The sequence below is a fragment of the Xenopus laevis genome, chromosome 6S (genome assembly GCF_017654675.1).
Source record: "Xenopus laevis strain J_2021 chromosome 6S, Xenopus_laevis_v10.1, whole genome shotgun sequence".
Taxonomy (NCBI): Eukaryota; Metazoa; Chordata; class Amphibia; order Anura; family Pipidae; genus Xenopus; species Xenopus laevis.
Window position 1 is genome coordinate 34,630,279 of NC_054382.1, and position 17,435 is coordinate 34,647,713.

General features: G+C 37.5%; 2 protein-coding genes across 6 annotated transcripts in view; both read right to left on the minus strand.

Moving 5' to 3' along the window:
- Positions 1-17,435, minus strand: part of hoxa3.S (homeobox A3 S homeolog) — a 47,524-nt gene that overhangs the window by 8,460 nt on the left and 21,629 nt on the right. For 3 of the 5 annotated variants that reach the window (NM_001086824.1, XM_018268575.2, XM_018268576.2), the window contains 1 exon segment: positions 11,597-11,748. The gene's annotated coding sequence lies outside the window, so the exon portion shown is untranslated. 5 annotated transcript variants of the gene reach the window in all.
- Positions 12,806-14,450, minus strand: LOC108719683 (homeobox protein Hox-A4). Its single transcript, XM_018268872.2, has 2 exons — positions 13,796-14,450; positions 12,806-13,424 (listed from the first exon to the last, which is right to left on the minus strand). Exons 1-2 carry the CDS (start codon positions 14,235-14,237, stop codon positions 13,111-13,113), a joined length of 756 nt encoding a protein of 251 aa, XP_018124361.2. The 5' UTR covers positions 14,238-14,450; the 3' UTR covers positions 12,806-13,110.

Sequence of the window (17,435 nt, forward strand, 5' to 3'; positions counted from 1 at the left end):
AATGGAAGTATATTTTGAAAGATCCTATCGGAAATACAAGTATATCCGGCAGGGCTGAAGCAGAAATACATTGTAGTGATTCCTTGTTTATTATATGTTTGCTGGACAAAGGCACTAAACCGGTTGGATGTGTCTTAACTCAATGCCCATGTTTATGCTGCTCCCAGCAGGCCCAGTGCGAATCCGGGAGATTTTAGCAAATTTTTGTAATTGCATTATAATTATAAAATATGTTTAATTTAAAGAGAAACTGGCTAAATTGCAGCGTGCTTCCGTATATACAGTTGCTGAATTTATTGTATTATAGGATACATTTTATATAAAAATAATAAACAAAAATCATGTGACAAAGCAGCTTAACAGATATAACAATAAAGGACTGAAATACAACACCAAAACTTACTCTAACTAAACAGCAAGTGATCAGCAATAAATATAGTATTGGGGATAAATGCTATTGTTAGCCTGCACCCGGTGTTAAATCTTCTGGACAACTATGGGTATAAATCTTTCAATTCACAATAAAATAAAACGCAGCAAATACTGCATCTCTTTAAACGTGTTTTAAAACATGTTCAATATTAAATAATAATTCGAATTCTATTATATATTGGCAGCATACTGCTTGCGAATCCAGAATAGCACACATAGGAATCCTATAAATTAGCTTCTGCTAGCAAGAGACGTGATGGGGGGGGGGGTTTAAAATGAGATAAATATGCAATTCCTGACGATATATTGGTAGATGTAGATAGAGGCTGGAGAGGAGAAAACAGTCAGAATTAGCAAACTATCCGTATCAGTCACTTCTTGAAAGGAAGCTTGAGCTTGTGAACTCTGCTTGAACTGAGATTTAAGACTATGACCATAAATCATTGGGACATAAACTCCACCATTGAGAAGTGATAGAAGATTTCTGGCCTGCTTACCTTAGTTTCTGACGACTGACGCGGAACACAACACACTACACCCCAGTTGGGCTCCAGAACCAACAAATCTGGGTTGATCTCCAACTAATTCCTGGGCAAGGTGCTGTGGCTAAAGCAGCACTTCTCCTGCGCTATCACCTCCAAGCACCAGGCACAACACGACACCAGGATGGGAGCAGTTCTCAGGAAATCTGAAGAAGAAATGTCTGCCAAACCCTGGACAACCCCTAAGGTTACATATGGGCGACCCCGGTCACAAAGATAAGAGCTATCAACTCACAGGGCTTTCCAAGTGTAGTCCAACACACAACATGGGTATGTTTCTTACAAATATTGCCTGCTGAATGATTCTATTTTCCAAGTAGCATATCCATCTGGGAACAGGGGAGTGTGGGGGGCAGAAAGAGAGCGAGAGAGAGAGGAAAAAAGGGAGAAGGAAATATAAAGTCTAAGGAGATGGGGTAGACATGGAAAGAAAAATAAAATAACATGAAAAAATTGTGGGAGGAGGATGTAGGATCCTGTGAAAGTAGGCGTCACGAGCATTCAGGAAAATTATGCTAATGAAGGCAGCCTGTGAGTAAAGGTCTGTTTTAAATCTGCTTTACGAGCTTGGATACAGCTCTCCCCTCTATGTTTGCATTGTACAGACTATGATTCGTTGTGTGAGAGTATACATGTGCTTATACACAGACAGATAGTTAAATCAGTTGGAACTATACACTGAATTATTCATGCTTTGCTATCTGACCTGAATTACAGAGCTGCAGCCAACACCGACCACTCATTTATTTGGTGGGGTCGGCTACACAGATTGAAAGTAAAAAAAAAAAAGCGTTATTTTTATTCTACCCAAACACTATCTCTTTTGAGGATTGGGGGGCTGTGATATGAATAAATTTAAAGAAATACAGGAAATGCGTTTTGGTAAAAAAAAAAAAAATACTAAACCGTTTTAGTTTCGATAGAAATTAACAATTATGATGATCTGTTATTAACACATGCCTGAATAAATTCAATTATATAATCAGTTTCCAAAAGAGTGTTGCAAGGTGTATGGAGTTTGACTGAAACATTACAGATACATTTTTTATCTATCTATCTATCTATCTATCTATCTATCTATCTATCTATCTATCTATCTATCTAACCATTATCTCACGTATATATGTATATTTATTTATATATAAAATCCTACAGTGATACCCACACATTAAATATAGCATTCGTGTAGTGACCATAACAGATATTTAGGGTAGAATCAGGCCGGTGGCCTCTCATGCATACCAATGGGTTTTGTCATTTATGGCTAGGAAAGATTTATAGCCCTATGTACAAATGCTGTAAACGTTGCATTAAAACAGGACACACTTGCTACTTGCTGCTTTTTGCCAAGGCACCACTTGAAAGGGCCAGGGAGGCAGCGTAGGAGGAAAAAAGCGATAGAAAAATCCCCCCGTATGCATTTTCATTTATCCCAGTGCTCAGGGTTCCATTAGGGAGAAAAAGGCTCAATTTGGTCAATCATTTACCAAACAACATGTTAAATTGCTGATCAGCGCTTCTTTTATTCCAGTAGCAGGGATATACCAGGGGCAGACCAAGCCTGAACTGGAAACACCAGACCAGTCATTCTCCAAATAAACTGGCCTAGGTTTCACTTGGAAAACTGGAAATTACGGGGCTGCTCTGTGACAGAAATAATCACACGGATTTGATGCACTTTTACTTGGATTCGCCGCATTTTTACCAATATTAGAGGTAGCTGTCACATTTTAAATGCATTTTCTAGATTGTTTCTTTATTAATATGCTCTGTAAGGCATCCTGCTTCTGCTTCATATCTGTCTGAGATGAAATGACCAGAATATGTTACTGTAGAATTTATATTATATATATATTTTTTTTTTTTTTCATTTCAATATACATTAAACATAAATCACACCAGTCTTTTGTGTTTAGCGACTGAGCCCATCAGGGTTAATAATGGCTTTGGTAGGCAGATGGCTGAAATATATTGTACCCTCAATAGGAGCTCTATTGAGGGATTCGCTTGGCCCTACTTTCATACAATAAACCAAGAGAATATATAGAATAATTGTGTATACGAGTTGCATGTTATTGGAGCTAAATGGCTGCACATTTTACCAAATCCCATCTGAATTACCTTTAAAACATTTCCAATATTGATAATTCATAATGTATATTTGTTTAAATGTTTTTTCATTTACCCATAGCAGGAAGATTACCAGCGTTTCCATAGGCTAGTGCAAATACGCACTCTTTTGGCTACAGATACAATGCTATCCCCAAGGTTCACTATCTTCTTTTTTTTTTAAACAACTTTTCTCTACATTATTGCTATTGTTTTTTTATCCTGTATTATTTCTTCCAATAATATGTTGATTTGTATAATAAAGTTTTGAATTGCGTCTACAGACTATATATTTGCCCCGTCTATATATATATATATATATATATATATATATATATATATATATATATATATATATATATATATATTTACAGGCTTATACACAAATATGCAGAAAACAGAATACATGCATCCAGGAGTGTGTTTTTGTATATATATATATATATATATATATATATATACATATATATATATATATATATATATATATATATATATATATATATATATACCCATACTAAGGAAAACAGCCAACAGTCACATACATCTTCAAGGCTCGCTAGCTGCCACCTTCTGTGAATCATAATAGTAAACCATTTTGGTACATCATCTTATCAAGCTCCTCTGCCCCAATACACTGGCAACATAAATCAAATCTCAACATTGTGACCTTTCCTCAAGCGCCACTCATTACCGTGTGTGTATAATATGCCCGCTCCCAATGTTAGCAACATATGTATTATTGTGCAGCTCTGGGAATGCCAATAGGATATTTATTTCACAAATAATGGCAATTGTAATTTTAGCTCGGAAATACTCGAAGGCCTTCCTTTTTTCTGCTCAGCTGGATTTCATACTATTAACTCATAAAGGCAATACTATATATATATATATATATATATATATATATATATATATATATATATATATATATATATATATATATATATATATATATATAGTATTGCTACAGTTTTTTTTCTGCTGGGTTGGATAATGGCCCTTCATTTAAATAATAATCCTGTACCAGAGTCAAGGAGATAATAACAGGGTTGCCCTAACGCATAATAAACCACAAGCCTTCACTGATAAATAAAATACACCATCACCATGTGGTCTCTGATCTGATATAAACTGGTAATAAAAGGACAAGCCAACTCCTCATTTCATTTGTATTTGGCACATACATATATTTTTAGATCTCAATGTGAATAAAATAAAGCTGAACTTTGAGGGCGGTGGAAGAAAGAACAGTAACCTTCCCCAAGCTACCACAGCCAAGCAGGGTTTCTACATCAGAAATAAAGGTCTCAGAAAATGTAAGGAGAGGTACTAGAGAATTACTCCAGAGTATATGAGAGAAATCTCTGAAGACTTTCAACTGACCTCTGACTTGCACAGCAATAATTCACCCCCTTTAGGAACAATCAACGGATATACCTTAAAATATAATCCATCCTATATGGCAGCATTCAGTCCTAGCAGCTTTCCAATAAATGTATCCTTGGTGGTAGGAAAAAAAATAAGAATACAGGCTTGGTATATTGAAGGCAAACCACTTGCAAGGTAGAATCAGTGGAGAGAAGCCTGGCTGGCTGGTTCTCTGCTCCAAATACAACAATAATGCGCTGTATTATGGGCTCACGTGGTCACACGTCAACTGAAATACTTTTATTTCATATAACTAGGGAATGGTGGAGGAACTGGATCTCCCGACTGTAACACACCACACTATACTCGACACAGACACTATATAGACTGGAACGTGTATGTGAGAAATATGATAATGTATACTTACTACAAGGATACTAGCAAGTTGCTGGAGAGATGATTTCTATGGGGAGTCTTTGTCCCATGCATTAGAAGTCCCAATCATTAGTAGCTCGGCCCATGAAATGGTGAGGTGGAGAGGGGAGGCTCGTTGACTGATTAACTAAGCTCAGCACACTGGATCCATTAGAGTCCCATTGAGGGGGCAATGCTAACTCCCACACACAACACATGTCCCACTGTAGATACTAAAAGGCCTTTAATTACCTGACAAACGCAAAACGGTCTCTACTTCTAGAGGGATTTTATTCACAATATGAAATTGGTGCTTGAGCCCTTGGGTGACAAATCTGACTCTTTTTGAGTAACACTGCTGTTACACGGTTCTAGACATCAGGCTGCACAGAACCTTGGATCTTCACAGATACAGTACATTACACAAGCACTAATGTAAAGATCTGGAGAGAACTTGAGGCGATTACACACACACAGACCAACAATTATAAGACCAAGCAAAAGATAAGTCTAGACCCAACCTTTTAACCCAACCCAACTGTCTTTTGTTCTCTAGCAAAGTGAAGAACATCAGTTCAAAAAACACCACTTCAGCGTGCCATCCGTTCAGCGCAAACCCTTGCTCAAACCTTGCAACTGTAGTCTGTTGGGCAGAATTCCTTATCTACATTGCTTAACAAGGGCCATTTTTTAAGGCGCACAAAGGAATTCGACTGGTTCTCTGGCTCAACACAATATTGCTGCTAGTTAATGAATATCCCGGATAGAATGGGCCACACAACACAAGAAGGCAAATCCCCCACAGCAGAACAGTGACAGAAATTAATGGATAGTTGAGCAGAGGTTGAGGAGCTCACAGAGTAGAACTTTTCTTCAGACTTCATTCTGTGAAAGACACTGTGCAACTTTTATTCTACAATCAGCACTAATCATGAGCTCTGTATCAGTACAGGCTGGCGCTCCTCTCACTACCAGCACCGTTTTTTTGCGCAAACATCGGCTGTGGTGCGCCATTTGGACTCATCAGACTCTGAATCGGAACAGTGCTGTTCTGAGCACGCTACAAACTCTCTGGACTTTTATTCTTCGTCAGTTTTACCCTGTCTGTGTCTTTAGATTACAGAAAATGGACTCATGGGCGCCCTGTGCTCAGATTAATCAGACAAATAAACGTCTGTACCTGCACACAAGACCGGAAAGCAAAACACATCATCAATGAATCGCATGGGTAATATTATTTGCGACCCTCTGCTTTTTTTCAGATGTTCCTACTCCATCAAGCTTTGCTGGCCCACGAGGCAGACAGTGCCATGTTAGACAAAGGGCGCCTTTTCAATCCCACATTTTGGTGTGGGCGACACTTGCATGCGTCAGACTAAAAGCAGCTATTTCCTTTAGAAATATGCTTTATGTATGCCCCTGTAAATGTAATATAGAGCCAGACCGTGGATTATGCTTTTATGTTAAGCTACAAATGCCAGAGAGTGTAATGAATGGAGCACCATGATGCACTATTACAACCTTACACCACCAGGTTTGTACTTAAATACTGTTAATAAACTTGTAGCTGGTTTAATACATATATACAGTGGTGTGTATGGGAGTAATGGGGCAACTGTTTAGGGGCTGAAATTTAAAGCTTATTAATAATACTGTTAATAAACTTGTAGCTGGTTTAATACATAAATACAGTGGTGTGTATGGGAGTAATGGGCCAACTGTTTAGGGGCTGAAATTTAAAGCTTATTGTGTCATAGAGGCTTTTATACTTTCCATGTTTCCTTGAATTTATTGCTCACAATTAACTTTGATTAGGGGGCAGGTGTGAACAATGTAAATCAATAAAAATGTCAACGGGTGCATTAAAAAGAATGTAATCCTGCTGGGTGCTAGCGTGTTTATTACGCTGCTTTAAATATTGTAATTTTGCAAAAGTGCAAAATTAGAAGATGCAAAACTGCAGCCACCCCAAAAGGGTTCTGACATCATGGCCCTAAATCAATGTTTAAAACAGTAGACTTGGCTGGAGATGGGTTACCTTGAGTGTGTAAATGCAGACTTCTGATAAACAAATTATGGCTATTCAATAATGAAAGGGATCAGAACAAAATTGGGTCCTCCTCCATCTCAAGTTTGTATCTAGAAGACTGACATTTAATCGCAATATTGCTCACATTTACAATTGCTACAGGAGATTCTCTTGCCAAGGGCGACCTTTAGCCAGATGCTAAAGTTAATCAGACGTACCAACTGTCCTTCTTTGACTACAACTCTCAGAACATCTCCAAGCAACTGAAGGCTATCAGAAGATCTAAATGGTTGTAGCTCTACATAACCACCAGCGTCACAGCAGATGGAGAAGATAATTTTAAGAAAAAGATAAATAAATGTTGGTTTTTATATCTTTATACTGTATCTGTTTGCTCCATATTTTGCAATCGGTGATCAATTAATTTCTATGGGACGACATGGAGCCATGTCCCAGAACTGTTCTAGTTTCATTCTGATAAATGCTGTACCACATATATTAAATTATTTGGACACTGTTACAGTTTCCTCCTGATAAGTGCTGTCCCATATATATTAAATAACTTGGACAGAGTTGATACATCTCAACTATCCATCTGTTCTAAAATCAAAACCTGCTGCTGGGTGGAAGTGTAGCATAAAAAGAAGTATACTGGCAACAGCCGAAAACTGTGCTTACCCCTTCATTGGGGTATCTTATCTGTGTCCTGTTGCTCGGTACTAATAAACAATTGAAGTGTCTCTTGTATAGAAAACTGCCAAGTCCTAACTTCTGTGTGGTGATGGGAGATGTAAATAGAACGCAAGACACAAATGAATACACTTTTCTAGAGAATTAAAAATATTGCGGACATGATAGGGAAGAAAGAGACGTAATACATCTTCTGTTGACCTGAAAATTAGCCTCATGGAAAACAATGACAATAGAGATTATGTCCCCAGACTCCCCACCTCACAAGGTGAAATTAGCCTTAGTATCAAGAGCAGAAAGAAAGAAGCTGTAAGGTCCAGACAGAGATAGGAGGATAGTGAAAATGAAGAAAGTAAGAGAGAATCACAGAGACGTTAAACTAAAAGGGAGGGAAAGAGACAGGCTATGAATTAGATGGAAGAAAGGAAAGGAGAAAATGACAGAGAAAGAGAGAGATTGCAAATAAGAAGGAGGAATGATAGCTAGTGAAACATTATATGCCCCTGAGGTGCACAGAAAATGGAAAGAAAGAAAGAAAGAAAGAAAGAAAGAAAGAAAGAAAGAAAGAAAGAAAGAAAGAAAGAAAGAAAGAAAGAAAGAAAGAAAGAAAGAGTGTAGTGAGAGAGAGAAATAAATAGAGGGTTACAAATTGAGACAGAAAGGTAGGGTGGTTGACTGAGAGATGGAGGGAAATAACTACGAAACAAAGGGGAAAGGTATTCAGGACTGGTAGCCATTTGTATTGCCCCCACAACTCCAGTATCAACTACAAATCCACGTGGAAATAATATCCCACAAGAGGGCACTGGCAAGAGCAGCTGGTGTCCATCCTGTCCTGAGTATAGAGCTGGGGCTGTGTGTAACACACTCATAGAAGGTGAACTACATTTCAAGGAAACTCTGAGAGGGTGAGTTTCCACTTGCCTGACAATGTAGGCGGACTGGAACTGTTACAATTATCATGTTAAAGATCCTAACGCCAAATTGGTGTATTTGCATAATATGAAAGCAATACTGATCGCCGATGAAGCACACAAGAACTATTCCCTCGTTGCTTGTCGAAATGAAATCAGATGCAAAAACAGAGCAACAACCAAGACAACGAATCCACGAACTTTTCTTCACTGGTTCCAAGTTGCACACATTTAGCGATCACTTGCAACTTACAAACTATATAGTCCCTTATATGAGCTCTCCTAATTTCTCGTGGAGGAGCCAAAACTCTGCAAAACCTACAATATTATTGATACTTATATTTATTATAATAAAGGTAGCTCTCATGGTAATAAATAATTAAGAGAAATAGCAGGTTTGCTCTAAGTGCAACATCACACACATTGGTCGTTCTGCTTTACAGAAATTCACTGAAGCACATTGGTTTCACACATAAATTGTTCCGACTAATGAGTCATGGAGACAGCTATGTGCCCATACACTGCTTTCAGCTCCCTCTGTAGCTTCTAAGCCTCTGTCTGGGGGTTGATTTATGAACCCCATGAAATTGGGACAATCATTTGGTTCAGGTATGTGATGTGATAACGAATGTGGAATATGTTTGTGTGTCTGTGTATTTATGTGTGTATTTAGCCTACCTTCAATCACAGGTAAAATGCTTAACGTTAGATGCACTGTGCCTAGGCCATACTGTAGGTAAGGAATTACATATATACAAATTGTTGACTTTTTCCAATGACTTTCTATTTTCTATGTGTGACAGTTTTTCTAATATTGAAGTGTCAGTTGTCTTTTTTCACCTTCAGAAGCAGCCCCGGGAAGGGGGGTCGCCGACCCTATAAACTGTTCTAAATGGATTTGTTGATACATTTATCTTTGTTCCTGCTGAGCAGACTCTCTGGGTTTCATTACAGGCAACTGTTAGATACCGTAGATCCAGGTGCAGAATTGATACAATAGTTGCTAATACTCCGGAGATGCTGCTGAGAAATGTATCAACTAAATGTTGCAAAATTGTAACAGTTTAGAGTCTGCGCCTGAATTCAAACACCAGAGACACGAACATTCAACTTAGATTTTGGAAAAACAGTAAAAAATTGATAATGGAAAGTCATTTCTGGGGAACAATCTAAAAGCAACTCAATTGAAAAAAGTGTTTGGAAGGTGAACAGCCCCTTTAAAAATCCCGATGGCTTGGCTGGCCATACACAGACAGATAAAAGCTGCTGACATATACCAGTCAGTAAGTGTAAACTTATACATTTATGACAATCTGAATTAATTATTGAAGCTGTCACGTGACACTACCATGAACAAATATATGACACATACAGATGAGCCTGGCTACGCCTATACTTTCTATACTACTGGTATGGTATCTGACTTTCGTCTTCTTTCCAAATCACACCACTCCATACATTACTGACATTCTAAATATGATACAGATTTCTGTGAATTCGTTAAAGCATTCCAGCCTGCAGCCAGGTAGCAGCTTCCAATTCATTAAAGAGCAACTGCTTTACAGGATGATTATACAGGGAGTTTATGATCCTATAGTTGCACAAAACAAAACACCGCAAAGAGGCAATAATAACACAAACCCACAGGTTTTGCAATTATTTTCATCAATTCACAACTTGTCCCTGTTCTTCTTTATGGGCAACAGGCAGGACTGAGGGAAACTGTTCTGTGTGAGATTGAAATCTTAGAAGAATGCTGATTATGTGCTACAATCTCACTATGTGCAAGACACATGGCAGAAAACATATTGGCAGCTCTTATACCGTGACCCAGATATGGGAGAGCTTAGGAAACTGAAATTGGAGGCAGGGGCCCTCCTCTTTTCAAACACGCTGCTTACATGCGATACCCATTTAAGCTGTTATGTTATATTTCTTGTAACTACAAAGGAAATACTTTAATCCATCGCACTGGCTGGAGAAAATGTGATAGTGGAAGGCTTGGTTGGAAGCAGAAAAGAGGGAGAGAAAGAGAGAGAGATAATGGGGGCAGGCTTTTAGAAGAGAAATAGGGGCAGAGACTGGTGTAGATATAGACAAAGGGGGAACAAAGCAGACAGAGGAAAACTGAGTAGGAGAAGACACGTTTAGATTAAAAACACTGGATAAAAGTAAACTATAGCTGTCCAATTAAAAAAATATCACCCAGCAGCAGATGCACAACCTAAAGCAGTTCTATGAAACTGGTTCAGGAGCAATGATCGTTTTGCAAACTACACATATAAATACAAACGTGGTCTAAAATCAGTACCAAAAAAGCAGAACGATTTCTTCTAACCCTATGTATTACATTAAATATAGATTACTAGTAACTAGTTCCTGATGTATCGTTGACGTAAACCAGAAACAGCCACACTGTTACTAATAAATCAAAGCAACACCACAATTCTATACTGTTCTGTTAAAAAATGCTTCCCTTTCCACTGTTTCAGCTCTGAACCCTTAAAGACTCAAATGCATGTTTTAAGCATTTTAAAGAAAATACAACATAAATATGGCTGATTTCATTAATAAAGGCACTACGAACAAATCTTTATCGCTTGAGTTTAGCCTGCTGCTGAGCTGACCTTAGGCATCTCACAGTGCAGGAGACACACTGCAGAAAGTGTGCAAATTCCTGCTAAACGCTGATAAACAAGGCATTGGAATTTGTCTTGCTGCTTGGATCATCCATTACCAGTGATATTTTATTTGAAAAATGCATGATTATTAAAATAAATGTTATGGTGAATGCAAGCTTTATAGATTTACAAAAACTGGGATTTCTCATCTGACTTGGAATTCTATCCTAAAGGTCAAGGGTTTCAGGGTCAGCTTGCATCTTTCCAAAAAAAAACAATCAATGGGACAGAAAACGTGTCCTCTCTGTGAACCCTGGTTGCCTTAGCAAAGGGCACACAATGGGAGAGGGCAAGGAACAGGCAGCAAATTGTAAGGAAGAAAATACAAGGTACAATATAGTTATATATGTATGTAAATATACACATTTATACATTCTTCTACAAATAAATTAACAAATAAAATAATGGTTTTACCTCTTGTGAGTCACTGGAGTCACATCTCTTTGCCATCCAGTCTTAGTTCTTAACACAAAATGAGAACCCAATGGAGATTGCTGCATTTTCCCCAGAAACGGTGTCCCTCCTTGACAAACCGTGTGTTTCCAAAGGCAAATGTTCCAGAAAGTCTAATTTAGTGGGAGAAAAAAAGTAAATATTTTCAGACTGGACATTTTTTTTTTCGTTGGTGAGATTTCTGCTTACACAAAAAATGCAAAAGCAGGATTTATGCAAAAAATTGTGTGAGCCAAGGAAACAAACAGGCTGCAAATGTCATGCAAATAACAGGCAAAATGGTGCAGGATACTTATTTCAATAGACATGCATAGTAAAACAAAGTCATTAGACTTAGAAGTCCTGATTAAAGACATAGACTAGGAATACAGAAGAAAAATATGCAAACTTGGAAGGGAGGCATAAAGAAAACAGATTTATCTTCTTTTTACAGGATGCATGCATTTTGCAGTATTATATATATATATATATATATATATATATATATATATATATATATATATATATATATATATATATATATATATATATATTACACTTTGATTTAATTCTTGCGTCATCTGGCTTGTGTTTACCTCGTGCTGCAAGTATGCAAATAATGCAAGATTTGTGGGTCTGTAATGTATGCAAGAACCTATTATTTACTGAACCAGCACACTCCTATAATATATAGGAATAAACATCCTGCGACCTCTTTATCTTTTCATATTTATAATACATTTATTACAGTTTAGGAAATGGTATGTGGTGGATTGGGAAAACTTTAATTTCACAGAATGCTCTTTGATATCATCAGATAGCACCACAAAATACAACACAAGTCCACATGTACTACGTATTGTAACTACACCATGCCTTTGTCTCCAAGACATTTGAAGGCCTTTTACCGTTATGCTACAGCATCCAAAAAGGTATCAACACACACATTGGACTCAAATAACATATAAAGCAGGGGAAATCTATCCCACGAATCTAATGAAAATTATTATACTACCAGGTATTTACAAAGTTCCTTGCGACGGCTGGGGTGGACGGGACCAGATTTATAGGCCATTAAATAAATCATCTTGGGTAAGGGGAGGATAGACTGGTTTCTTAAATACCCACAGAGATTTCTAACTTTATATCACAATGCATGATCCATAATAACCTTTATCACATATCTCCCAAATGTCTTTGTGGTTTATGTAGCTTGTATACAAAATAGTTCGTTTCCTATGTAGACATTCAGCTATATGTAAATATCCCTATACATATATGTCCCTTACTTATTTGATATGGATACAGTCTAAGACATAAATAGAACAACAAAAAAGGTCTTGTTTAAAAATCCTCGAAATTTTTTGCGCTTGTCCATGTTCGGTTCTTGAGTTTTTTTATCCAACACTGAGCAATAAGCTTTGCATGTTTCCCTCCCCAAAAAAAGTCATTTGGTCCCAAGGATAACCAGCAATTTAAATAATACAATTTAGAAATTATAATAATGGAGCTGCAGGCCCATCTGTGTGCTGATGGCCCTGTATTTTGGAGTGTTGGTTTGAAGCTGGTGTGTTGGCAGATCGCATCTTTGTATTGGGGAGTTTGTGGTCTTTCTTCCACTTCATCCTCCTATTCTGAAACCAGATCTTGACCTGACGTTCAGACAGAATCAAAGTGTGAGCTATTTCAATTCGTCGGCGCCTGGTAAGGTAACGGTTAAAATGGAACTCCTTCTCAAGCTCTAAGACTTGTTGCCTGGTGTATGCTGTTCGAGACCTTTTGGGTTCCCCTCCAGTGTAATTTGGATTAACTGAACATAAAAAAAGAGGAATGCAACATAATTATTAGGTAATGGATTGGCAACTCTTTTCAGATAAGGTGGATATACAGAGGGTTAAAAGGAAAGTGTTCCATCAGATAGATGACAATAGGACACAAGTGAATGCCATAAAATATGGTGATGGGGATGCGGATAAAAAAGGCTTCAGAGGAGCATGGCCCAGGTTCAATAGCTGGGTAATTTTATTTATGGGACTTGTAATTACTTTCTAAACAGAGGGACTCCAATAAATCCTCTGGCTCAGGGACATGAAGTGAAAGGATTTCTGCCCTGTTGGCCAACAGAGAGCTCAGCTGATGCTATGGCTGGAATGGAGGTGGCATGGCTGTTCTGCAACTTACCTATGTTGACATGGACCTTCTTCATCCATGGATACACCACGGGTTCCTTGCACTTGAGGGCGGCTGCAGGGATCTTTTCAGGGTGGATACTGTCACTGGGAACTGATAAGGAATCGCAGGGCTGTGGAGGCTGCCTGAGGACGTGGCTTTGGAGAAGTTGAGGCTGAGATTGACTGCGCCCCTTTGGAGAGATCCCATCCTGGACTGTTGCAGCAGATTCTTGGCTCGGCGGAGCAATGTGGCTGTATCCATAGCCGGCTTCGGGGTAACTACCCGCTCCAGAATACAGAGTCTCGGGAGGAGCCTCGAACCCGGGTTCCCTCGGCCGCTCGTAGTATTCTGGGGACTGGCTGTGCAAGTAGTTATTTTGGGAATACTCCTCGCAGGGTGGGAATTTGGGCTCGATGTAGTTGGAGTTTATCAAAAACGAACTCATGGCCATTAATTTGTGCAAGTGCAACAAAAAAATACTAATTTTTCTCGCGTTGTCGTTTTTCTGTTCTGCACTGAACCCTCCTACTCCCCTGTCAAGTGTGCAAAGTTAGCAGGCCACGTGATGCGGCGGGCCAATGGCTGCGCTCCCCCGGACCCCGGATAAGGAAACACAAGGAAGATAAATGCTCTGGCAGTCAGACCTCATACACTTACCCCACAGCCCGGGGTCATCAATGGGGGATCTCTGCCAGAGGGACAACGGGAACAGGGTCCTACCCTTCCTTAGAATTAGCAGCAGATAATACCGGCATGACCAGGCTGAGAGTCTGACAGCTGAAGTGCAAGCAGTTACTCAAGTGTCTGTGTAAGGAATAATCCATTGTGCCTGTAATATACAATAATCATGTTATACACACACAGGGCTGCTCCTTACATATACACTTGTGTCACTGATCATTTCAAGGGGAACTGCATTTTATGTCATGTTAGTCTGACAGCCCCCAAAATCAGCTTTGCTTTCTATGAACTTCTGCTGCAAACAGCGTTTCTGAGCGATAAAAATCGCACATCAGTAACAGAAGTACATATATATATAGGGACACTGATCTCACGGGTACAACACTGGCTACAGACTGCGCAGCATAATCAGCTCCCATGTTTATCTAATAGGCATTAAAGAGCAATGTCATATAGATTTCAGCGCACAAATGAGAGAGGTGAGAAGAGCACTGCAGCCTGTAGGTGTCCCACATACTCATGGGCATATGTCACGTTTCATATTTATATATAAATATATGTGTCCTGTTTCATATTTACATTTTTTTTCAGGAAAGGAAATCTTCAGACATCTGGTAATGCCAGAAATTGTTTAGTTAAAAACTAAATCAGGACTATATTTTAGACAATAGTCCTATAATATCCAATCTAGCTATAGTTTACTACTAGAAATCTGATATATTTGATTTTCAAAATGTATATTCTATTAGAATGCTTGCATTGCTTTGCATACACTGTCTGTTGTTATTTAATGTAAATGTTATTGTTGCTAATCATAAAATTAAAAAAAAAAGCCTTTTGAACACACCAGATGAGAAAGTTTTTTGTTTTTAAAAAAATATATTTTCTTCCCAAAAACAAAATATTGATATTAGCACTGCCCTGAGCCTAGGTATTACACCATAGGTATTGTAATATAGAGTCAGTTTGTTCTGCAAAAAAAAAAAGGCCTGTGTAGGTCATCAGAAGTCTCAGCAGAAGTGCAGATTGGCTTGTCTCAATCTGTGGGATGTGAGGTTTTATATTCGGTGAGGTTAAATGTTCAAAAGACGTAGACTTTGAGACAATCCATATGGTGCACAGAGGGAAAAAAATACTAAGTGCACCAATGCATTTTGTAAGGTATGCTGTATTTTAAATGGACTCATCTGAGCCATAACAGCTTGCACATATTTATTTCTTTGTTCTGGGTAAGATAATATGCTCCGTAACGAGACAGAGATAGATAGAAAGATACACAGATCGATGGATTGATAACTAAGCAGATATAGAGAGACACAGATATAGATAAATAGATAGATAGATAGATAGATAGATAGATAGATAGATAGATAGATAGATATTGTCTTGCAATATACATTTTGTTTTTAACTGCCACTTTAAACCTTATTCCCTCTCTATAATGTATATCCTAGAAACTGGTCTGTTATGCTTACACCATACTCTTCCTCATCATTTAAACATATAGCCCATTAAGACACAGCTTGGGGTTTATGTTTAAAGCATTCCAGTTTTCCACGTATGTCTAAACTATTTATATTGTTGGTGGGGTGATACGCACACGCTTAGTCTGATTCATTCATACGACGTCATTTTTATCTAATTCTGGGGTTAGAAAAGAGACTGGTATATTGCCCACTTAAATATTAATACACCAGCCTAAAAATGTTATACATGTTTCTTAAAAAAATATACATACCCTATGCATTTCCCTGTTAAAGGAAACACAAAACAAAGCAGATGGTGTACTTTTGAGAATTAGAATTTAAAATAAAAAATAAAAGAAACAGCTATTTTTATTATAGTTTTCTAACAAGTCATTGTGTACATTTTTAAAACGTGAAAACTAAATTAGTAAAGTTCCATAAAATACCGGAATATTAATATCATGATACAACCATATCACACCTTTGATCTAATTAGTGCCTAGCCTGACTTTGATCAACCTCAAGACCTCACATTGAGTGTCTATGAAACTTCATTTTGTTTTATTTTTTTTTCCAGTTATCAAATATGGCCTGATGGAAATTTTGACTGGAATTCCAATTTGTAATTTGTGTTACAGCATAGTGACACAATCAAATATGTTTTTTGTTTGGAATATTGAACTCAACAGCCCTACTCCCACTTTTAATTTTGTTTATTATTCACTAATGTAATTGCTTTAACGTTCACCTGCAATAAAGGATCTGATGAATATTGCTCATCCCAGCTTATATATATATATATATATATATATATATATATATATATATATATAAAAGCTGGGATAAGCAATATTCATCAGATCCTTTATTGCAGGTGAACGTTAAAGCAATTACAATATATATATATATATATATATATATATATATATATATATATACTCATACTAGTCTTTTTATATTTAAAAATGTATAGATATTTAATACTTAAAGTATATATACACGCACACAGATTTTAACTAGTCAGACTGCCCAATTAGGCCTTGCTTTGGCAGATAATTACTAAATACATAGCGACAATCAGCCCTGAAAGGAGCTTGCTTTCATGTGGGTTTTGTTGTTTTGCTGCATTTCTATAGGCCTGTTACATGTCTTGGTGGTTTTGTAATCATAAAAAGAATTCAGCCAAGACCACCACGCCTTATCTTGCAGACCTACATTTAAACATTTTTTTTTTCCTGTAAGATTTATGACTATAAACCAACTTGCAATAAACAACGAAAAAATGAACATTTCTGGACCTATTCGCTCACCTAATTAGAAATTAGTGGAAATGCTTTGCCATACGTGTTGTTTCAGGTGACATTGTTTTATTTATGTCTTGTAAAAAAAATGACATCTGACGTTTGGAATTAAATTCATATCTGAATGCAACAAAGTATCTACTCAGTGGTCTGATTGGCAGTTTGTGTGTTACATTTTGCCTTTTTTTTTAAAAAAAAAAC